The sequence below is a fragment of the Pyrus communis genome, chromosome 7 (assembly GCF_041283825.1).
Source record: "Pyrus communis isolate YQ-2024b chromosome 7, ASM4128382v1, whole genome shotgun sequence".
Classification (NCBI taxonomy): domain Eukaryota; kingdom Viridiplantae; phylum Streptophyta; class Magnoliopsida; order Rosales; family Rosaceae; genus Pyrus; species Pyrus communis.
Window position 1 is genome coordinate 21,102,024 of NC_142571.1, and position 25,103 is coordinate 21,127,126.

General features: G+C 36.8%; 1 protein-coding gene and 1 pseudogene across 3 annotated transcripts; both read left to right on the forward strand.

Annotated features, from left to right (window-relative positions):
- The first annotated feature begins 398 nt into the window (after positions 1 to 398).
- Positions 399 to 3,141, forward strand: LOC137734126 (putative protein S-acyltransferase 12; annotated as a pseudogene). The gene is made up of 7 exons (XR_015964440.1): positions 399 to 413; positions 1,106 to 1,341; positions 1,456 to 1,547; positions 1,870 to 1,996; positions 2,075 to 2,160; positions 2,465 to 2,530; positions 2,617 to 3,141. The product of XR_015964440.1 is annotated as a putative protein S-acyltransferase 12 (transcript).
- A 16,925-nt stretch (positions 3,142 to 20,066) lies between these two features.
- LOC137733409 (CBL-interacting serine/threonine-protein kinase 9) lies at positions 20,067 to 24,522 on the forward strand. 2 transcript variants are annotated; one of them, XM_068472560.2, is made up of 15 exons: positions 20,067 to 20,648; positions 20,921 to 20,983; positions 21,191 to 21,262; positions 21,386 to 21,493; positions 21,614 to 21,694; positions 21,921 to 21,974; positions 22,064 to 22,189; positions 22,274 to 22,363; positions 22,563 to 22,685; positions 22,852 to 22,959; positions 23,244 to 23,360; positions 23,507 to 23,563; positions 23,726 to 23,800; positions 23,912 to 23,982; positions 24,098 to 24,522. In XM_068472560.2, exons 1-15 carry the CDS (start codon positions 20,472 to 20,474, stop codon positions 24,102 to 24,104), a joined length of 1,329 nt encoding a protein of 442 aa, XP_068328661.2. In that variant the 5' UTR covers positions 20,067 to 20,471; the 3' UTR covers positions 24,105 to 24,522. The 2 variants fall into 2 exon arrangements, with proteins under 2 accessions (XP_068328661.2, XP_088552640.1); XM_088696514.1 differs by lacking the exon at positions 24,098 to 24,522 and having other exon boundaries at positions 20,257 to 20,648; positions 23,912 to 23,986.
- Positions 24,523 to 25,103: the final 581 nt, after the last annotated feature.

Genomic DNA, 25,103 nt, shown 5'->3' on the forward strand with positions numbered 1-25,103 from the left:
GAGAGAGAAAGAGGGAAGTGAAATGATAGATCCTCCGACACGCCCAAAGTACCAAATGATCAGAATCCTCGTCTGAGTAAAGTAAAAGGTAAGGATTCTCTTGAACAAACCTATCAAACCGTTCAAATGAAATTTTATTCAACGATAACAAATAAGCCTTCTAAAAGTACCGAAGGATCAGTTACTACTCCGGAACACCTTAATCCTGGCTCCTGACATCTGGAAACGCCTCTTCCCACCGCGAACCAGGCGGCCAATCACCCTCCCCCAGTTCCCAATCGGCATATCTCGGCCGTTCCGAATCCCAATCCCTGAATGAAGATAAACCTCTTCAGGCTCTGCTCCGGCCTCAAAGTCATCGGCTACTTCATGATCCTCCTCGTTTCTTCATCATCGTAATGTTCCATATTCTGGTAATTCTCAACTTGTTCGGTCATGGATGCTTCAAGTTTTCTCCTTTTTTTTTTTTTTTTTTTCCTCTGTTGTATTTAATTTTAATTGAAGGGTATTTGGAAAATTAGAAATTATAAACAACCCACTTTTTATTTTGCAAAAAGGATTTGTTTTTTGTTTTGTGGGTTGTGTGTTAATTCCAGTTGATTGATACGGTTAGATAGCGTTTAGGTACATTAATTAGACTGATAGCTGCTGCAATGGGCACAATTTAGATTAGTTTGTACAATTTACTAATTTAGATTAATAGATGAGCTTGAACGAAGTTGGTCTCGAATGTCTGACGAGCTAATAAGATTTTAATTTGAAATGAGACCCGAAATTTGGGGAGACAAATCAAATATCGGGTTCAGTTTTGCTAGCTGGTTTACAACTCTTCTCAAAAACTTAGTAAATAGAGAGGTACATTTGATACTTATATCGAGAACCCGTGGGAGTTTTGCCATTGAAAAATATTAGAGTGAATGTTGATTTCTTGTCATGTAGAATTTTTTCAGTCTTGTTAAAGCAAACTGTAAGGAGAAAATACATTGTTAAATAATGTTATTTGTTTATGACTTCTGAGAAAGCAGAATTGAGTAGAAATATTAATTTGAAAGAAAATTAACTCTTGAGTTTGGCCCTCGTTTTCAATTTCCATTTGTGGTTGCAGCTTGTAATGTTATTGTGGAGTTACTTTATGATAGTCTTTAAAGACCCTGCTTCTGTTCCAGAAAATTGGAAACCTCTAATGGAGGCTGGTAGTTCTCTGACTTTGTCAGAAAATATCGAACCCTGAGGCTTTCACTTCAACACAATCTTCAGGTGGAGGAGAAAGACTACCACAAGTACGGTATTGTAGTCGATGCCAAAATGGCAAGCCACCACGATTGCATCATTGCTCTGTCTGTAAGCAACTTTCTGCTAACATTGACGATATATATATTGTTTACATTCAGCGATCAGTGAAATTGTCTATTAAGTGATAAAGAAAATAATTTGGTTTTCTTATATGCTCTGTAGGTCAAAGATGTGTACTTAAGATGGATCACCATTGTGTTTGGGTGGTGAATTGTGTTGGTGCACGCAACTACAAGTTTTTCCTTCTTTTCTTGGTAATGCCATATTCCTTTTCTTATTAATTTACTTGCAGTCACGAAATAAGAACTTTGTGTAGATTGCCTTCCCCACCAAATTTTTTGTTCAAAGGCGCCAGTCCCACAGAATCTAGGGCTGGGAACTGGAGATGTTTGAGTTTTCTTTGATGTGTGTGCGCGTTGGGGGAAGTCGGGGTGGTATAGAGATATGGGAAATGACAATTGATTATGAAATAAATACCTTCCAGTGTGCAAATAAATTAAAAGTGGGGATAATTGGCTATTTTACTCTCCCCTTGTTTTTGCTCACTCTTTCCAGTTTCTGTTTGTGCCTTGAAAGCTTTATACATTTCTGGAAACGACGATGGGTACCTTAGTTTTGCTGCCAAATTTTATCGGTTTTTTCTCTGAAGCCATGGATCATTCCGAATCTCCTGGCCATCTTGCAGTCGTTTTTTTGGCTTTTGGTAATATTCCACCGAGTAAATCATTGGTTCTGCTTTCATTGTTTACTTGTTTCTTACAGATTGTTGACCATGTTGCAGTGCTTAATTTAGCCTTTGCACTGAGTCTTCTTTGTTTTGTGGTTATGCATGCGTCCCTTCTGTCTAGCAACACCCCTACAGTTGAGGTAATACACTCAACTGCTACTTTCTTTCTACCAATTTTGAGATTTATGAATATTTTTGCAGTTTGCACTTACCATTTGAGACCTGAATTACCGAATGAAGTTTTGTTCATTTGGTTATTACCTTCTGCTTGAGTTTCTGTATTAATTTTATGAATTCATTTTACATGCATTGTAAAATAAGAATTTGCTATAGTTGCCTAAAATGATCCAAATTTTCAAAGTAATCTGAATCTATGAGGAATTTTATAGCGCCACATATTTATCATGTCTTAATCATATGCAACTATTTGAAGCAATGTTTCAGGTTCATGAAAAGAGAGGAGCAATCAGATGGAAGTATGACTTGGGCAGGAAGAAGAATTTTGAGCAGGTGGTACTCTCTCTCTCTCTCTGTGTATGTAAGCCCTTCTTCCATCAGACATTTGATGATTTTTAACTCTTTTCCCCATCCTGTAGGGTTTTGGCACGAAGAAGGCACTGTGGCTGTTACCACTGTTCTCAAAAGAGGATTTAGACAACGTACCTGCTCTTGGGGGACTGGAATTTCCAACACTTTTAGATACTGATGCTTGATGCTTGGTAAACTCCCATACTTTTACCTCCCACCAGCCGTTTAAATATTTTTACAGACTCGTACGTACTGGTCGCATTGGGTCTAAAAAGATGTGTTACCCCGTGGCCAATTTAGTCAACTTTAGTCTTTTAGTTAGGAGAGGATCCAAATTTGAGTCGTGCTTTTTGTTTTTTATTTTTATACGTTGGCTTCAGACCTAACAGGAAAACTTAGTTAGCAACGCATCAATTGTTATACAGATAGTTTTTCTGCTCCATTTTTTGTCCCTCGTTCAAACCATGTGTACAGTACCCAATCTCTTGGATACCGGAAAGAAGCCGTGCTGAAGTAGTTGCGTCAAAGATATTATACTGAAATCTTCATAAATCTATATTGATGTGTAGCTAAGTTTGCTCTACTTCCTCGAACTATTCGTTGCTGGAAGTTGTGATTTCCAGTAACTCATTCACAGTGCATGGGATGTTCATGTGCACTTGGGGTGATAATTTGGATGTCCGGTTGGCTGAAAACTTGGTTTATGTTATCACCAAATATTTTCTGATCATAAATCAAGGCGTATGTGTGCATCAATAGTTAAGGGAAGTATTAACTTCCTCCCTCTCTTCTCTCTTTCAATTTTACCGGTTAATCTTCATAAAAAACAATTGGCTTATTTTTAGCTACACCCTTGGAATTTCATTTTGATTTCACTTTGCCTTACTCAAAAGTCACCACTTTATTCATTTAAACACAAAATTCTTTCCATTTGACCTGTGGACTCTCTCTCCTCCCTGAAACTTATAGATCGACTCCTGAAATATATGTGGGACCTAACACACAGTAAACTGTGCCACATATGCAACAAATTTGATTATAAATCTAGATTATGTGGTGATATAAAAATTTGATTAGCTTGGTGAACCTAAATCAAACTTACATAAGAAATTAATAGATCTAAAACAATGTGGAGCGAATTTTGAATTTTATAGAGACAACTTTTAAGTTTTAGAGGACAAAATGGAATCAAAATCAAGTTTTAGGAGGCAAAGTGGTGTGAACTATGAATTCCAAGGAGTAAAGCGGTGACTTTTGAATTATAGGGAGTAAAGAGAATTAAAATCGAGTTCCAAAAAGGGTAACTAAAAACAAAGCAAACAAGTTTCTGGTAACATGAGTACTTAGTCCTAACTCTTAGAGCATCTCTGGTAGAGTCCCTATATAGGGACAACCAACGTATAAAATGAGTATAAAACAAATATAGGGACAAAATGAATCTCCAATGGATCGGAAAGTGAGTTCCTAAAATATAAAGACTCACCGGATATTGGTGCATGTACCCACATATAGGGACTAGAGGAACTGAGATGATGGACCCAGTAGGACAATTTAAGTGGAGAAGTAGGCGTGAATCCCAATCACATGGCCTTGCTTTTTTTGTTTTTTTGTTTTTCTTTCTTTTCAATTGTTTAAAATGGAGGGTCCAAATTGATTTTTGCTTTTAAATTTTTTTTACCATTGAAAGATTAACAGTTCCAATTAAATAACCATTTCAATTTTGGTTACTCTCTCATGTTGGTTTTCAAGTTCTTTTGTTTTCTCTTTTCACAATGCCCCGTTGAAATATTAATATTTTCAATTTGGGTTGCTCTTTCATTTGTTATCTCATCATTCCTATAAATACCAAATTATATAACCAAAACTTACCACAACTTCATCTCCTATTCTCAGTTCATTCGTACTCAATTCACTCATCCTAGTTAAAAATTAGTGTCAGAATTTGAATTTTATTTTGGTTAAAAAGTTCACAAAAATATTTTATGAGAACGTAATGTTAACATAAACAAAAAATGTGCACCTAATAAAAATATCACATAAAATTGTAAAACCTCAAATTTAGGAATTCTACTATAATGACTCTCCCATTGTAGACAATATTCCTTTAGAGACACAAAGATTCCTTTTAAGTCTTGAAATGAGCACTCAAAGGTGGTGGTAGGAGTCTCCAAATAAAGACAACCATTGGAAATGCTCATACAAGGGGACAGAGATACAATATTTAAGTTTACCTCATACGTGTTGTTTTGCGAGTGGTTACATGTAACGAAAGAGAAGATTCCCGGGAAGATTTTATATTTGTGAGTATTAATATTATTTGGAACCGTGCAATACCAGGGAAGGCAACATCTTAACCTCTACATATTATAGTTTATAACATAAACTTGATTCAAACAGCTCTCTAACCTTTTAATTATTTAACAATGAATCCATGATGAAATTATAACAGCACAAACCTGAGACTTATCCCACCCAATATCCTTGTTTCGGATTTTTAAATTGATTACAAATGCTGTTAAATTGTTTCCAAATGCTGTTAAATTGTTTCTAGGGAAAAAAAAATTTTAAGATTGGTTCATAACTATTTTAAATATTTTTTTGTTAAATAAATGAAAACTAAAAGTGAAGTGGTTCGTAAACTTAGCACAGCAACTGTACCAAAACTAAATCATACTAATAATGTGATTCTTAATTAAGTCATAGTACCAGGTTCCTTAACATAATATATGAATCTCAATCAAATACTTGGAATCTACATGGCTCTTATAAATCTCTTGTTAAAAAACTCCACCCATGTTAACAAATTGTAGGTAGGCATTATATATATTTTAAAAACTATACAAGAGCCACATGGTTACCCCATTGCTCATCTTTTTTGGCCGGAACCACCGAGCCATTGAGCGGGTGAAGCGGTTGACTCACTCTTGTGACATGATCGTCGTTCCGGTTACAGAGATCGGAGGCCACAACTGAGAACCAAACGATGGCCGGGGTAGCAAATAGGATGAGACCGAAGGGCACCATCCACAGCTGCCTATTTGCAGGATGATACTGGTACTCCCACCACCCTAACATGAGTGCTCCTGCCACACTCACCAGAACTGACCAAAAGCAAGCTGTTCTCAGCTCCACAATTCTTGGTTCCTCCAAGTAACTTATTGCATCTTTGTCTTCCTTGTTTGATTTTGATCCCATCAAACCACGATTAAAAAGTAAATTCATGGCTACACCCCTGAAGCCAAATTGGTGAAGGAAACGTAAAAGGAAAAGATCAATTAAGTATCAGATTCATAATTTGTAGAGTAAAGTGAAGTTCTCTTGCCATGTTATGCAGCCAAACATTGTGATAAGAGAACATTTCTCCTATATCATGCATTTTACGGTACTGAATAGATAGTTTGACAAGAGAACATTTCTCTTATACTTATGTACAAGTTTCGTAAAACAAAACAACAAAGCACAAAGAAACATACCTTGGTGTTATTGGTGATGAAGAAGAACAAGAGAAGAAGATTGAGAGGTGTGGAAGTTAAGTTATAGGTTGGAGGGCAAGAGTCCCATGAATCTGGTGGATAAATGGAGTGAGGTTCCGAGGAGGAGGATTTTGGATTTTGCAATGTCAAACAATAACAAACAAAAGAGTCTGATTGAGCTAAAGATCCGACGTGCCTTTCTATCAAAGTTGTTATTTGTTAAAGAGAATAAATATAAAGGAGAATGGTTACGCATCAAGATTACACAAAGTGTAGCTATCTGAGGTAGCTAGATTTTATATGAATCTATTTTTGTAATATATATATAAGGGATAGCTCCGTAACACCACATTTTTTCAATAATTTTTTACACACGCTTTTGTGAGGCTTACTCTGTAATGTATTTTAACTATCGAAATTGTCTACCTTTTGGAACATCATTCATAAATCATCATTATAAAAAATTAGACAAATTCAAAATCATTGAAACATTCATTTGTAGTGAAGGATTAGACAAATATAGTTCTACAAAAGAATTTCTAAATCATTAATCCAACGGTCGTCATATGGTTTTAGATTTGAGTAATTTTTAATAGACATGATCATTAAGGAAAACCTAAATGATAAACGATACGAATCGTTGAAATACATTATGAAGTGAGTCTCAAAAAAAAAACATGTATCAAAATTTGTATAAAAAAAGCAGTAGCACGAATCCATCCAATAGGTCATTGTTTTGGTAATTTGACAAGTGGCTTGTTTTGTTCGATAAACCAAGGGGTTGTGTGCATAACATTTTAAACTTTTATTTTTCAATATTTCTAATGGTCATAAACTGGTGGCTAGCAAGCTGGCAATACTAGAGGTGGAACCGAGGGTTCGTCCTCATTTATTAAATTATAGAAATTTTGGTTCAACTCCATGAAAGTGTGTGAAATATTTGAGAGGAAAAGAGGTGAATCCTTCATTGCATAATCCATTACTTATAAAGAAAATTAACTTATCTATTCTAATCTCTCTTCTTCTGCATAAATGAAATAATTAATGAGAAATTTCTTTTATATATGTCTAATTTTTTTTCACCTTGACTATCTGTAATATACTTTGAATTTAAAGATCATTCATTCAATCTAATTTTAGAGATCTAACGAAACATATGTGCATCAATCCGTTATAATCCAAAGGGATTCCATCCGAGCCCGAAGTAAATAACCAAAATCCTAAAATCGTCTTTTGGTACCTCAAATAAAAAAGGACTATAATCTAAATGAAAGTAATTTCTTTGATGTGTTTGACAAAATTTAAACACAGGATATATCTTATGACCCCTCTTTAGCTACTAAGGCACATCTTAGGTAAAATAGGCTACTCTTTTTCTCTTCTCATCAATTTAGTAACAAAACATCGAATGTTGAACCCTTGGTGTAAAGATAAACATTCTTAACCACTTGAATTTATTTTCACATCACAAGTTTATAAGGTACTATTATATGTTTGTTTGCAGAAACAGGTATGTAATTATGTATAGTATGTGAAACTCAGCAATTTTGCATATTTAAAAGGTCAATGTGACATCCCACATCGCCTAGGGGAGTGATCCTTATATGTATATTCTCATCTCTACCTAGTACAAGGCCTTTTGGGAGCTCACTGACTTCGGGTTTCATGGGAACTCCGAAGTTAAGCAAGAAGGGGGCTAGAGCAATCCTAGGATGGGTGACCCATTGGGAAGTTCTCGTGTGAGTTCCCAGAAACAAAACCGTGAGGGTGTGCTGGGAGCCCAAACTGGACAATATCGTGCTACAGTGGTGGAGCGGGCCCGGGAAGTGATCCGCCTCGGGCCGGGATGTGACAATTTGGTATCAAAGCCTAACCCTGGTCGCGTATGTGCCGACAAGGATGTCGGGCCCCTAAGGGGGGTGGATTGTGACATCCCACATCGTCCAGGGGAGTGATCCTTATATGTATATTCCCATCTCTACCTAGCATGAGGCCTTTTGGGAGCTCACTGGCTTCGGTTTCCATGGGAACTCTGAAGTTAAGTGAGTAGCGCGCGAGAGCATTCCCAGGATGGGTGACCCATTGGGAAGTTCTTGTGTGAGTTCCCAAAAACAAAACCGTGAGGGTGTGCTGGGGTCCTAAAGCGGACAATATCGTGTTACAGTGGAGTCGGGCCCGGGAACTGGTCCCGCCCAGGCCGGGATGTGACAGTCAACGTACGTGATATATATAAATATATATATATATATATATTAGGTTGTGCGGCTTAGAGCTTCTAATTTTAAATGTAGAGTTAATCTAGGGAAGTTTTGTTTCTGGGTAGTCCCAACTCTTGGACTTTATTCATTTGCTCGTTTTTCTTTTCTAAATAATTGAAAGATATTTTGTTGCAACCCTAAAACAGGACGTCTACACACCATGTCCATGTGATCCATATATATAACTTGGGTTGGTTTCTTCGACATTCTGCAAATGCCAACAACATAAAGTTGTTTTTCTTATTCTTCAGCTTGATTTGTGCACAACTGTAGACTTGTACTTATGCAAAGGAGTTCAGATCCTCACCGGATTTCTCTGTCCAAAACCAAGGGCCAAGAAATCTAGACCACTCAAATTGAATCATGCAGTCCTTATTAACTCATTAACTCATTTGGCTCTAGCGGTTGGTAAACGCCAATCGATGATCCTTTAGCCGAAACTTGGAGCCAAATAAACAATTCAAATGTTTATTTTAATAGTTGTTTTCAATTTAAATGTAGACCCTTGGATCATGGTCCATGTGGCAGCTCTCACTTGCATCTAGCTTAAGGGATAGAAATTTGACTTCTAAAGTGAAGATGGAGACTGGAGAAATTGTTCAGGTTGCTAGAAAAGGAACCCTGGTAATAGAGACCAAATTAAGAAGAAAACACATACAAGAAGTGATGCTTGTTCCTGGACTCGAGGAGAACCTTCTTAGTGTTGGACAAATGATTGAACATGGCTATTACTTAGTGTTTGGAGGAAATGTAATGAACATTTTTTATAGCTGATCACTTGATAATATGATAATTAGAGTGCAGATGACAAGTAATAGGTGTTTTCTTTGACAATGAGGCATGCAAATCAATTTGCACTAAGAGCAAGTGTCACACAATGCTCTCAGATTTGGCATAAAAGGTTGGGACACTTGAATGAGGAGTAAATGCTTGAAGAACAGGAGATGGTGCATGGATTACTCCACTTGGAAATGTCTACAAAAGTATGTGAGGGTTGCATGATGGGAAAAAAAAAACACAAGGATTAATTCCCTTCTGAGTTAACTTGGAGAGCCAAGAAACCATTGGAATTGATCCACACAGACATCTGTGGTCCAATGCAAGTTGAATCACAGTCTGGACACGTACTTCTTGTTATTTACAGACGACTGCACTAGAATGATATGGGTGTATTTCCTGAGATATAAGTCTGATGCATTTGAGTGTTTTAAGAAGTTCAAGGCAATGACTGAATTACAATGTGGCTATAAGGTGAAGTGTCTCAGAAGTGATAGAATAGGAGAATTCCTTTCTGCAGAATTTGACAAATATTGCAGTGAGTTAGGAATTCAAAGACAGTTGACTATGGCCTACACTTCCCAACAAAATGGAGTGTCAGAGAGAAAAAAAATAAAACTATGGTGGAAATGGCAAAATCAATGTTGCATGAAAAGAACCTTCCATATGAATTTTGGGCAAAAGTACTGAATACTGCAGTTTACTTGCTTAATAGGTGTCATTCCAAAGCCTTGGAGAAAACAACTCCATTTGAGGCTTATAGTGGTAGAAAACCAGGGATAGCTCACTTGAAGATCTTTGGTTCACTTTGTTATATGCACATTCCTTCAAATCTCAGGCACAAGTTGGAAGAAAACAACCATAAGTGTATCTTTGTGGGTTATGGTGACAGTGAGAAGGGTTATAGATTGTATGATCCGATTTCAAGAAAGATCATTCTCTCAAGAGGTGTTACATTAGATGAGAATACTTCCTGGGATTGGAACTGCACTACAAACAATGAAGTGAGATTTCTAACTGTCACTGAGTATCACAATGCTAATGAGATCTGTGAAAGTGGTGAAAGTTCTCACTTTAAGCAACTTATTATCTCTCAAAGTGAAAGTGTGATTGACAGGTCTCAAGTATATGATTATACACCTAAAAAGTGGAGAAGTGTGAGTGAAATCATGGCTCAGTGCAATATGTGTATTATTTAACCTGAAAGTTATGATGATGCAACCAAAGATGATTCATGAAAAAAGGCAATGGAAGCTGAGTTGGAAATGATAGAGAAGAATAACACATGGCAACTTGTTAAGAGACCATTTGACAAGCCAGGCATTGGTGTCAAGTGGGTTTATAAGACCAAACTCAATCTAGATGGTACTGTGCAGAAAAGTAAAGCTAGGTTGGCGGCTAAATGCTACTCACAAAAGCCCGGAATTGACTACAATGAGACTTTTGTCCCTGTGGCAAGGTTGGACACCATAAGAACCTTATTTGCTCTTGCTGAACAAAAGCAATGGAGCTTGTATCAACTGGATATGAAGTTTGCATTTCTTAATGGAGTATTAAAGGAAGAAGTGTATGTTGAGCAACCACAAAGGTTTGTGAAGGAGAATGAAGAAACTAAGGTGTACAAACTAAACAAGGCACTGTATGGATTGAAACAGGCACCAAAGGCCTGGTATGATGAGATTGATGCCTATTTCAACAATGCAGGTTTCAAGAAAAGCTTAAGTGAAGCAGCCTTGTATGTTAAAACAAAGGAGGATTCAGGTATCATTATTGTCTCCTTATATGCAGATGATATTGTATACATTGGTAGAACCCACAAATGCTTGAAGAATTTAAAAGTGATATGATGAAGCACTATGAGATGATAGATTTGGGGTTGTTACATCATTTCCTTGGAATGGGAGTACTACAAACTAAGAAGAGTATTTTCATACACCAAAAGAAGTATGCACAGAAGTTAATTGAAAAGTTTGGGTTAAAAGATTGCAAAATTGTGGCTACCCCACTTGCAATGAATGAGAAATTATGTAAGATTGATGGAAGTGAAGCTGCAAATGAAGGAGAATATAGGCAGCTTGTGGGAAGTCTTCTCTACTTAACAGCAATTAGACCTAATATGATGTTTGCAGCAAGCTTATTAGCAAGATTCATGCATAATCCCACCAAGAAACACATGGGGACAGCAAAGATGGTGCTAAGATACATTCATGGAACAATTGACTTTGGAATTGTTTTTGAAAAATGGAAGGCAACTACCCTAATTAGTTACTGTGATAATGACTGGGCAGGAAATGAAGATGATATGAAGAGCACTTCATGGTATGCATTTACACTAGGATCTGGTGTGTTTTCATAGGCATCGATCAAGCAAAACACAGTGGCATTGTCCACTACAGAAGCAGAATATATCAATGCTGCAGAAGCTACTTCTCAAGCAAAATGGCTAAGATTTGTGCTTGAAAACTTTGGAGAGGAACAAGTGGAAGGAACTCAGATCATGTGTGATAATACATCAGCCATTACTATGGCAAAGAATCCTGTCTTTCACCAAAAGACAAGACAAATCAGCAGAAAATTCCACTTCATCCGAGACGAAGCCAAGGAGATTGAATTGGTGTATTACAAAACTGAGGAGCAAATTGCAGATATTCTCACTAAAGCCTTGTCTAAAGATCGATTTGCATATCTAAGGAAGCTTCTGGGAGTTAAATCGACTAAAGGATTAGAGAGGAGTGTTAGTGTATAATCATTCAGCTGAAACTTAGAGCCAAAGAAACAATTCAAATGTTTATTTTAATAGTTGTTTTCAATTTAAATGTAGACCCTTGGATCATAGTCCATTTGGTAGCTCTCATTTGTATCTAGCTTAAGTGATAGATTAAGACATGTATCATCATCTCATAGGGTGATAGCAATTAAGGGTTGAGATTGTATTTCAGTTTGATGAGTGAAGGATCTCCCTTCCTTTTCCATGTATAACGGTAACAAACTACTCATGCTTTGAGTGAGGATTTTCAGAAATTAACTCTATCACCATTCTCTGCAATTCTCTGTCACTCTATGGTATTTCTCTAGATTTGTATCAAGTCTCCATCGAAGAATATCCAATACACACACACTCTAACAATTGAGAGGGGAGATGCTCATGAATCGGCTGGTTCCGAGCCTTACACAAAACTATGGCCCAGATCTCTCAGTTTTGAACAGTTCGAATTTCTTGGTCTTTAGGCTTCTAACATTAAGATTCAGAGATGATCTCAATTCTATCTAGTGGTTTCTCCCTTTGAAACTTTAAGCCCTAAAAAACTGGTCATAAAGTAGAATCCAATAACCTTCTCTGTCTCTCGTTTAGTGAGAGTCGTTATCTGTACCTGAGAATGTTTCTCATCGGTGTGTGAGTGTTCTTCCGTTCATCCTTTCTTCCACATCCGACGATCCTAGCTCTGGCTAGGGTCAGTGGCAGTCCTCATTTCTCTTTCTTTATTTTTCCTTCTCTTTCTTTCTTTTTCAACTTACTTTTTCCTTTGTTTGTTGGTTGGATTGATCTCATCTATCACCCTTGTTTTCCTCTAATTTTACCATCCTTTGGCCCTAATTTTCCCATCCCTTCACCTTTAAGATTTCCAACAATCCGCTGCATACCCTTCCTCATAGGCTCAATCCTTCATCAATCTCGTAGAGATCTGCTCCCATAAATCTTCAACGTAATTTCTCACGATCCCCTGGGAAGGTGCATGGAGCTTCTGCTCGGTGTTCACACCACCTTCTTCCCTTTCTTTGTCTTCGCTGGCACTGTTACTTGCAAGTTGGTTCCTCCCTCGCGTTTGTTTCGATTTGTGGTGGAGATCTCGATACTACTCTTTGGAGGATGTTGAAGCCTTCTCTTCATCCAGTTCGGGGGCTATGTTAGACCTAATTTTAGACTTCTGTTGGGGACGATGAGTCGAAATGGTGGGTACGTGGTGTTTTGGTGGCGATGAATGTTGCAAGTTGTTAGGGTTTGCTTTGGTGTTTTGGTTTTTTTGATGTTGGGCCCAGAACTTGGTTTTGGGTTCTTTTGCTTCACTTTGATGGTCCACTTATTTGTTATGTGCTTATTATAATTAGGCCTCTGTGTTTATAATTATGGTGTCTTAGTAATGAATTTTTACCCCCTTTATATAAATATATATAGGGATAGGATCAAGGGACAAATATTTTTACAAACATTCTTACACTTCTTTGTAGCCTTTAGATTTTATAACATCCAAGGGTTCCTATTTATTCATTAAATGACTTGGATACTTATGTGGATTTTAACTAATATTAAAAATAAAATTGATAAAAAACCATAAAATCTGGAAGAAAGTTAAAACTAAAGTTAATAGAATAAATAAAATTAACAAAGTTTTCTTTGGTGCATTGAGGTATGTATCGAAGAGATCCACCCTATCCAAAAACCAGAGACATCAAGAGAGAGTGGCATTGAATTACACCACTATTTCGCCTCTCTTTCCTCCCTCTCTGTGTCTGTCATGTCGTCGACCAGTGCTTTAAGCTCCCGACTTTCCAACTTCCACCACCTCACCGACTCCCAGGACCACCTTTCTTTTCGTAAGCTCTCTCGAAACGTTAGGGTTTATTTTTGATATTATTATTAGGGTTTATTTTTGATAAAAATAAAAACTCAATCCTTGTTTACGTTGGGTATTACGTATGCCTGGTATCACCTTTTTTTTTTAATTTAAAAAGTACGTTGTTTTGTTATTATTAGGGTTTATTTTTGATAAAATGAAAGAAGAGATTCCATCAAGCTTCCTCATCGGCAAAGAAAAAGTTTCATGATTTTTTTTATTAGGGTTCAAAGTCTGAATCCAAGTCTTGATCGAAATGGAAATGGGAAAACCAATTTCAGTTAAATTATCTTCCTTTTTTAATTATATTTTTAATTTTCCAGTTTTTTTTTTCAATTTTATTTTATCTTTAATATTAGTTAAAATTCACATAAGCATCCATGCTATAAATAAGAACTCTTGGATGTCATGTAATCAAAAGGCTTAAAAAGAGTGTAAAAGTATTTGTCTATATGTATGTATGTGTGTGTGTATATATATATGTATGTATGTATAAAGTACAATAAACTTTGTTGCCTGTTATACACTTCACTAGTTCACTTATATAAAAATTCCTTTTTAGGGGGCATATCCGCTCTTGGACCCGGGTCGTCCAGGACCACCCGAAAGTCTAAAATAGCGCCTATGAGGACTTCTGAGGAAGACCCAACGGTTTGGGCAGGTGGTGGAAGAGAAAAGACCACAATGGTTGTGCAAATGTTGTGCAATAGAAGTGTGACATCCCACATCGCCCAGGGGAGTGATCCTTATATGTATATTCCCATCCCTACCTAGCACGAGGCCTTTTGGGAGTTCACTGGCTTCGGGTTCCGTAGGAACTCTGAAGTTAAGCGAGAAGGGGGCTAGAGCAATCCCATGATGGGTGACCCACTGGGAAGTTGCTCGTGAGTTCCTAAAAACAAAACCGTAAGGGAATGGTAAGCCCAAAGTGGACAATATCGTGCTACGGTGGTGGAGCGGGCCTGGGAAGTGATCCCCATCGGGCGGGGATGTGACAATTTGGTATTAGAGTCTAACCCTGGTCGCGTGTGTGCCGACGAGGACGTCGGGCCTCTAAGGGGGTGGATTGTGACATCCCACATCGCCTAGGGGAGTGATCCTTAAATGTATATTCTCATCTCTACTTAGCACGAGGCCTTTTGGGAGCTCACTGGCTTCGGGTTCCGTAGGAACTCCGAAGTTAAGCGAGAAGGGGGCTAGAGTAATCCCATGATGGGTGACCCACTGGGAAGTTGTTCGTGAGTTCCCAAAAACAAAACCGTGAGGAAATGGTAAGCCTAAAGCGGACAATATCGTGCTAGGGTGGTGGAGCGGGCCCGGGAAGTGATCCGCCCCGGGCCAGGATGTGACAATTTGGTATCAGAGCCTAACCCTGGTCGCGTGTGTGCCGATGAAGACGTCGGGCCCCTAAGGGGGGTGGATTGTGACATCCCACATCGCCCAAGGGAGTGATCCTTAAATGTATATTCTCATCTCTACTTAGCATGAGGCCTTTTGGGAGCTCATTGGCTTCGGGTTCCGTAGGAACTCCGAAGTTAAGCGAGAAGGGGGCTAGAGCAATCCCATGATGGGTGACCCACTGGGAAGTTGCTTGTGAGTTCCCACAAACAAAACCGTGAGGGAATGGTAAGCCCAAAGTGGACAATATCGTGCTAGGGTGGTGGAGCAGGCCTTGGAAGTGATCCACCCCGGGCCGGGATGTGACAAGAAGCTTTGAACAACAAGAGAAAAATTTAATTTTAGACGAAACGGAACACCCTAAGAAAACCACCATGGCTTTGAACAACAAGAGAAAAATTTAATTTTAGACGAAACGGAACACCCTAAGAAAACCACCATGGCTTTGCTGCTTTTTGGACCTTGGTTCCAACAAAGAAGAAAGAGAAAATTACTTTCTACCTCCATTTCCCACTTGACAAACTCCTAAATTTTTTTTTTAATTGTTGTCTAATTAGGTTGTGCCACCTAACATTTTAATTAATAAAGGAATAATGTATTATTCAACCAATACCTTTTATACCATATGTTTACTGCTGTTATTTCTTTTGAAATTCACTGTAAATTCATGTGACATCTGAAAAATATTTCGTAAAGTACTACAAACTTGTAATCACTTGAACTTACTTCTTATACCATCAAATTCACTAAAATATTAAAGCAACAATTCCGATATTTTTGTATGTTATATGTTAAATAATAAACTTAATTAAAGTAATAAACCCAGTTTCTCAATAATATTTTCGTAAGTGTAAATAGACACTTATTTTATGATATATAATAAATTTAGTTAAATTCACCTAAGACCTTGCCTAGGTTCCGTCTAGGTAACAATGTACCATCCGACTAGCGCCTACCGTAGCTTGACTAAAACCATCTGACGTTAGAATCTTGAATCTGTCATTGAATCTTCTATGAACTCTTTTCAATTAAATTGTGCAAACTGATCAATTATTCTCCAAATTTTCTAGTAAATAATACATGTAGTATAATATAAAACTAACAACCAGAAGTTCGCTCACATCTTTCTGCACAGTCCCTCCTTTTTTGTTTCTGGGGTTATAACTAAGTGGAGGAAACAAGGCAAGGAGTGCTGAAGGAGAAAACAAGAGTACAGCTTCATAAAATAGGGTTTTAATGCAATGACATATTTTCAATTAATTTGGTATAAACGTATAGCTCTTTTTGTGCTTTTGGAGAATAAAATCAAAGGAAAACTAATGAAAAATGCTTGAAAACTTTGAGTTTTAACGATAAGGACAAAATAAAGGGTAAAGTGAATAGTATCATGATTGACTTTTTAGTGTAAAAATATGGTTTTTTGTTAAAGTGAATAGTACCGAAAGCTTTTCGTTAAAGTTCTCTAAAATCAAACATTCCCCGTAATGAACCTAATAATTTGCATCAAAAAGTGACCAATCGCTAATCTCACACAGTTATACATCTATCTCTTTTATAACGTGATTGACTTTCAATTTTTCTCGTAGCTCGTATGTCTTTTTGCTTGAATGTGGACAGGAGGACCAGTACTAATTTTGATCCAATGAGAATTGGGCTGTAATTCAAGCCCAATAAGATTATTTTGATTCTTGACACAACAGTGTAGAGCTTGTTTACTATAAAGCTCATTTCTCAATGATTTGGATAGTTGAAATTCTTAACCATTGCATGCATAAATGGCCAATGAAGAAAGTTTTTTGTGATTAATTTATCCAATAGAGGGTTTTGCATGGCAGAAGTGTGTTCTTCGTCGCATTCAATCATCGTTGAATTTGATATACAAGATGTATATTAAATGGTCGTTTGTCTAATGTTTCAATCTCAATTTTTGATAGTAAATTCAACGATGAGTGATATAGGTCGCTAGACCACCGAGAGAACAACAGCTCTTGCTTATTTATGGAGATAGAGGCAGGAGTTTCTACAGTGTTACAAAGATGAAATGTTATCCTAACTCGATTGAGTAGTTTTTGTACATGTTGTTTACACTTGTACGTTACATATTACTATAAATCTACATGATATACAATATTATAATTTAAATAGACATTAACACGTGATTGTGTGACGGTTACAAACAAATTCCAGTGTGGCTTGGCAAGGACAATATGTCCCACTCATGATACGTGGACACAGTTACATAGTTCCACGTCAGTGAAAGTTACAGGATAAGATGATACGTAATTATTGTACATGAGGTGTAGAATCAATAAAAGATATGAAGCTCGACATAGAAGGCCCCAGCAAAATCATCCCCAGTTGCCAGCCCTTTGTCTTGGAGCGAGGCATCCCTCAATTATTGTATGAGAAATCACGTCTGTGTTTATCTATATCGTTTAATTTTGACCACAAATCGTTTGTCTCTCCTACATAATTAGCAGTCAGGTTATAATCACAATTACACAATTGCCCTCGTATCCCAACAATGCTAATGAATTTATTTTTTATTTTTTCATTAAAATAATATATTTGTTAGATTAGATGTTAGATTAGGAAACCAATAGAGTTCGAATCCACGTGTGTAAGGGCATCACTTCTCTCTACCATTGTCGTATGAACTGGACTAACTAATAATAATGTTAGTATAAAATACAAACTAATCAATTAGGTTAGATATCAATGCTATTATGAAATTATAGTTACCAAAATATAAATTAACTAATTTGATTTTCTTTATTAGTTACACTCTTATTGTAAATATGAAATAATATAAAGACTAATTAATCTCATTATATTAGTTACAAAATTGTTTTACAATTTATATAATATGTCCGAGATTCTAATGTACTATCGAGTTTTATTTTGTAACGCATTTCACACATGCCATTGTTAACGCATGGTCCTTTTATACGCATTAAAATAAGGTATAGTTGATTATTCTCAAAGATGGCTTAAGAGAAGGTCCACAAGTGCTGAAAGTGTGAAATACTAGGTATACAAGTCAGCCTAAAAGATTTAGTAGATAGAGCGCTACCTCAGTGATAGATGATGAGCGCTACCAACGATCACTCAATGTCATGGATTGTCTACCAACTACAAGGAACGAGCATTGGGCTTAAATTACTTCTCGTCTGCTCAAACCAGTTGGTGGACCTAACAACTTTTTGGCATAGAGCTCCAAAAACAAGTCTGTCCAAATGTAATCTCTAGACCACGCGTTGGCCAGTAACAGGGAATGAATCTTCGAAAAGGCATAAATACTATCAAATCCAAACACTTGGATTAAAATGCTTTCCAATCACTCTCGAATGAGCGCTACGTTTGGTGGCGTTGACTTGAGAAACCAAGCAAGTATCCTTAAATTAAAGTGGTAAAATATAATTTACCTACAAAAACAGAAAAAGAAAACTCAATTCAAACAAACCTCAACATGCAGTCGTGCAATGTTAAGAGGTAAAGTTCACGTGAACGCGTTCATTTTTTCAAAATATTTTAATATTTAATTATGAAAGTATTTTTATTTTATTATTATTATTTTATTTTTCTTTTGAAAAAATTATGAAAGTATGTTAAGACCACTTTGTAATCCTTGTCTTAGAAACGCATTTTAAATTGATTCAACTCTACTTCATAATACACTTTGGTTCTTTTGATTTTAAGTAAATTATAAAAGGAGAAATTAGGTTCTCATCCTTCTTTTTGCTACTCCATTGATTAAAGGGAACTTTGTAAACCGTATTTCTTTCCATTTTTTATCAAGGTCCTTAGGTATTAATAAATGTCATTGATTATTTCAATAATAAAAATATTTTTTTATTTCTAAATATATTCATTTAGTGTTTACAAATGTTACATTATATTTATATTTAGCCATGCTAAATTTTTTATCTTATATTTTATTTTTAGTTTGTACCCATTTTTAATTTGCAACCTTTTTTTTTTTTAATAAATACCAATTTTCTTTTTAGTTTTAATTTGTACCTATATGTTAATTTCTTTTTGTGCCCATATTTTTTAAAGTTTTATTTGCATTTGTGCCCATATTTTTTAATGTATTTGTACCCATTTTTAATTTTTCTAAATGTAACCATACTAATTATATGTATTTATTTTCTTTTTAAATTATATAAGTAGTTATTTTTTAAAATATGTTAATAATCATGTGGGTTGTGTCACATCCCAGCTCGGGGTCCACCACATCCCGAGCCCCCTCCACCACCGTAGCAAGATATTGTCCGCTTTGGGCCCCGATCACGCCCTCACGGTTTTGTTTCTGGAAACTTAGATGAGAACTTCCCAATGGGTCACCCATCATGGGAGTGCTCTCGTGCGCTACTCCCTAGCTTCGAGTTCCCAGAAACAAAATCGTGAGGGTGTGGTAGGGGCCCGAAGCGGACTATATCGTACTACAATGGTGGAGCGAGCCGGGGATGTGGTGGACCCCGGGCCGGGATGTGACAGGTTGGGTACATTATTTTCTTGCTATAATTGTGTGAAGAACAATGTTACTGTAAATACTTATTTTTTAAGTATTTAGTATATTTTAAAAATATTATTTGAATTTTTTAAAATTTCATAATTTGGGGGACATTAAATGCATAAATGCATGAGTTAAATCTCTTAAATAATGTTAAGGACCTCGATCAAAATATTGAAACAAACAAGGTTTTAGTCCAACAATTAAGTTAATTAGGGATCAAAACCAAAATGATTCATTATAAAAAGTGCGCATATATTTCTTGTAATAACAACTCTAAAATTGAAAATATTGTCCTGTAAATTAAAAGATTTTGTGATTTATGTCGCCTCAAAGAAAGCGCACTTATCTCCCGGTCTGTGAGAGTGTTTGGATTGAGCGCGAATAACTCCGGCACCACTAAAACAGGCTCCAAATTAGCAAAGGCGTCAAATATTCCACCACAATTCCAGCCTTTTGAGGAGAAGGGTGTTTTGGGAAAACAATAAAAAAAAGAAGAAAAAAAATAAGAGACAATTATCGAAATTATGACATAACAGCAGGTGATTAAGGATGATGTAGGACATGCATGGACAGCCATGGAACTTGTGAAACAATATCAGACGGAGCATGTGCCTGATTGGTAGAGTCGTGTGATACTAGTCATCCCCCCATGCGGGCCCAACACGCTTTCGACACGATAAACACCACCACCTTAATGCCTCCCTCTTCTTGCTCTTCTTCCTATGATCTGCCACTCTCTCTCTCTCTCCCCTTCTCCTTCCTATCAAACCCAATCCAGAAGCTGCAGCAAACACTGAGTTATAATCTTTAGATCCTTCGCGCGGGACCCCAGTTGGAAATTTCGGACCGTGGGATCTTGGACGTGCGGTAAGGAAGGGCGGCAAGATGAGCGCGAAGGGGCCGAGGATGAGGACCCAGGTGGGGAAGTACGAGCTGGGGAAGACGCTCGGAGAGGGAACGTTTGCGAAGGTGAAGTTCGCCAAGAACATGGAGACCGGACAGTGCGTCGCCATCAAAATCGTCGACCGCGAACAAGTCCTCAAACACAAGATGGTCGAACACGTATGTATATATTCATACATATATATATATATATATATATCATTTATATTGGTTGTTTAGAAATGTTGATATTTTGGGGATTATGGGATCTAAGCCAAGGTTGCATGTTTTTGAGTAGTTCAGGTGATAAAAAAGAAAATGACTTTGATTCAGTAATATGTTTGTTTCTTTTGAATTTGGGAAGAAGCGAATAATGTTTTAGGTGGTTATAAATAATGTTGAGCAGGAATGAAATTATAACTAATTTTTCTTTGGTGTTTGTATATTGGCAGATAAAAAGAGAGATATCAACAATGATGCTGATCAAGCACCCAAATGTTACGCAAATGTTCGAGGTAATGCAATCCCTTCCATTTTTTTATTTTATTTTATTCAAGAAATGAATTAGAGGTGTTTTCTTTGTGATCATTATAAAAGAGAAGTTGAAACGCCTTGGCTTTGCCTACGCCTTTTAAAACATTGGTGTATTTCCCTAGTGCCGTATGCATATACAGATTTCTTCGCACATTTTTGAATCGTGAACTTTTTGTGCTTATGAGTAGGTCATGGCAAGCAAAACTAAGATCTACATTGTTCTTGAGTTTGTTGATGGGGGTGAGCTCTTCGACAAAATAGTAAGCAATTGTTGTTTCAACTTGCATTATCCTGTTTTCACTGAAATACTGTCTTGTTACTGTGGACGCAAGTCTTATGTTTACTTTAGAAAACAATCTTTTATCAGCTTCATGTTTCCTTAGGCCAAAAATGGGAGACTGAAAGAGGATGAAGCCAGGAGATATTTCCAGCAGCTCATTAATGCTGTGGATTACTGCCATAGTAGAGGCGTCTACCATCGCGATTTGAAGGTTTAACAGACTTTATAACTTTGTCCTGATTTCATTGGTTATACTGGATATGCTCTGGAATGAATATTTGGGTTTCTTAGACTATTCATGACTAACAGCATCAGACTCATATTTTTGCAGCCCGAAAATCTTCTTCTAGATTCATATGGAGTGCTTAAAATTTCAGATTTTGGACTCAGTACGTTTGAACAGCAAGTGCGGGTGAGTAACATTGTTGCAAGAAGATTTTAGTAGATCTAAAATCTTGTATTGAAGTGGTTATAGTTAAGTGATGTACTGTTACCAGAAGTGAATCCTCTTGCTATGAGGAGTGTCTTTGGACCTTGTCGTTGGTGGGAAGTCGGAATATTCAATTCAATCTTGTTGCCGATATGTTTTAACTTATGTTATATGACATACTAAAGCAGACAATGTACACATTTTGTAGGAAGATGGGCTGCTTCATACTGCCTGTGGGACTCCAAATTATGTTGCTCCCGAGGTATTCACTTCCTACTTTATGAAAACAGGTTATTGCCTTGCTGTTTGATTATGTTCTTTTGTTTCTCACATTTGGTATTTTGGTATCAGGTGCTAAACAATAAGGGTTATGACGGCACATCGGCTGATATTTGGTCTTGCGGGGTCATTCTCTTTGTACTCATGGCTGGTTACCTGCCTTTTGATGAACGAAGTCTTATAGCGCTGTACAAAAAAGTATGTAACCAAGTATTGCTTTCTCTGTTTAAATGATGGGAATCTCTGGATAACTTATTAGTGTATGGCTATTGTTAATTTCAGATCTGCAAAGCTGAATTTTCATGCCCAGCATGGTTTTCATCCGGGGCAATGAAATTGATACAGCGCATACTTGATCCAAACCCTGTAACGGTGAGCTCCAAAGCTTTTTTTCCTGTGCCAAAATTCAATAAGTACATTCTCCATACGCTCATGAAAATTATTATTTGAGACCATTGGTATATGAGCGTGTGCATTACAGGGCATTAAGATCTAAATGCAGACGATCTTTTGTTATATAGCCTGACTAGGTGTTCTTTTCTTGTTCTTGCCCTTGTTTTTTCTATGGCAGCGGATAACAATTCCTGAGATCTTAGAAAATGAATGGTTTAAGAAAGACTACATGCCAGCACAGTTTAAGGAGGAAGAGGATGTGAATTTAGGTGATGTAGATGCTGTTTTCGGCGATTCGAAGGTATGAATATTAGTCAGAAGTTAATTTATTTCTCTCAACCATGAATTTTTCTAGGTAGCTTTAGTCAGAAGAATCTGTAAACTTTTGTATGCTTGATCAAATATTGTCTTGAGTTTGTAACTTTGTACACATTCTAAAATAGCCTTTTTCTATTGGCTTGTTGCAGGAAAATTTAGTAACAGAAAGGAAAGAGAAACCTGTATCCATGAATGCTTTTGAGCTTATTTCTAGGTCAAAGAGTTTCAATCTGGAGAACTTATTTGAGAAGCAAATGGTATGAATGCTTCGGTGTGGCGCTCTATAGTATGATTTTATTTGGAGTTGCAAATTACATGTTTTGTTCCAATTGTTAGTCAGGCAGAAACTAAGGATCCTAGTAGGTTTAGGAAGATCCGAAATCAAGGATTCGCCATAATAGTGTTTGGGACTTCTAGGTCTTGTTGAATCAAGAGCATGCTTAGTTTCAGAACCCATAGTGGCCTTCTAATTCCTTATAGTTGTCAAAGTTATTCTGCAAGAGTTTGCTGCCTTCTGATCACTCGGACTTCCATACTATAGGGTCTTGTGAAACGAGAAACCCGATTTACTTCTCAACGCCCTGCAAATGAAATCATGAACAAAATTGAGGAAGCTGCAAAGCCATTGGGCTTTAACGTTCACAAGAGAGACTACAAGGTAATGAGTTTTACAACACTCATTCTCAATTCTCATGCTACACCTTATATGACCTGACTTAATATGCAAGTCATCGTATTGAAACAATTGTCTTGTTACGTTTATAAATTCCAAATATATCTTCTGCTAATTCCAAGCAATTTCAGATGAAGTTGCAAGGAGACAAACATGGAAGGAAGGGCCACCTCTCCGTAGCTACCGAGGTATTGCCTTTGGCATGCGTATATATGTTTAGTGTTCGATACAGATATTTGGAAAAACAAGTCACAACTTTACAAAATCTAAAGATGATGTTACTTTCGATTAAGTACTACCAGATTGTAAAACATGGTGTAATTAACTCTCTTCTTAACTTCTTGTTTAAGGTGTTCGAGGTGGCACCCTCCGTGCACATGGTAGAGCTCCGGAAAACTGGTGGTGACACACTAGAGTTTCACAAGGCAAGTGAACATTTTATTTTTGAACATTTTAGTTCGAACATTTTCCATACTCTTTTTCAAGGGCCAACTTACTGTTGACTGATATTGCCCTCTAAATGTCTGTTAGTACAGTTCTACAAAACTTTCTCATCGGGTTTACAAGATATAGTGTGGAAATCTGAAGAAACTACCGAAGAATCGAGGTAATCATCTCTCTTTCCCTCTCATCGTCTCTCTCTGCACGCTCGCTCAAGTGTACTTGTGAGTACATTGTTACGAGAGTAGGCTTGTTGACAGATGTTTAAATTTTTTGTGCAGGGCATAATAAAAACTCTTCTTTTGGGTCCATCTCTCTATTCTTCTGATCTGTTTGCATAGTGGTACGTGGATGCAAGGGAAATTGGGAGCATGTATCGGTCAGTGTAGCCTGAAGTAGTCTGCGGTAACGAGACTTGAATCCCTCCCTCGGAACTGAGGTGGTCTGGGTTCTCTTTGGTATAGTTCTATGAATTGAATCCGTCGACGATTTTGAAGAAACGATCATAAATCATTAGAGTGAAGTGAGAAATTCTTCATTCCCTGCTGTAATGGAAGATTGAACAATGAACATTGTTGATTGTAATTTCCAATTTTTAGACAGTCATGCGATACTTTGTTCATGATAATCCCATGTAGTGACTTATGTTTTAATTTTTTTTTATTGTTCAATGTGATTTTATATAAATTTCTGACAATTTTTCTGATTTGGCAACTCTTACCTACGTCACCATTCATCTTTTGTGGACGTTGATAAGGATTTACATGAAACGGGTTCACCGCCACTATAATGTTCCATTCTAAGTTGTTCTCGTTGATAGGAGCCTTCATTCAGCAACACCTTGTTATAGATTGGAATCAATATAAGTTATAAGTGGCGGTACAATGTAATATTTCTAGCATTTTTTATATGTTTAGAAGGACTTCTAAGCCCTACGGATTGTGGTCAAGTTAGTAAAAATGAATCGCAAATGTTGATAGGAGGGATTAGAGGATCTCCATGCATTACAAACTCGCTTGAGAGAGGTTTACAAATCTCTACTTGATATGTGTCATTGACAAATCCTTCTTCCTTCTTACGTACATGCCTTTGTTATATTACTATGAGGAGTTTTCTAATCTTCTTGTCGTTATTTTGTAATTTATTTTTTATTTATATGATCGCAATCTCTTAGAACTTAAAAATTCACTCACCCAAACATTAAAATACAGTTTATTGAATTCTCTAAATACAGTTTATTGAATTCTCTACAAAGTTAAATGAAGTAAAGTTGTATCTTGGAAATTC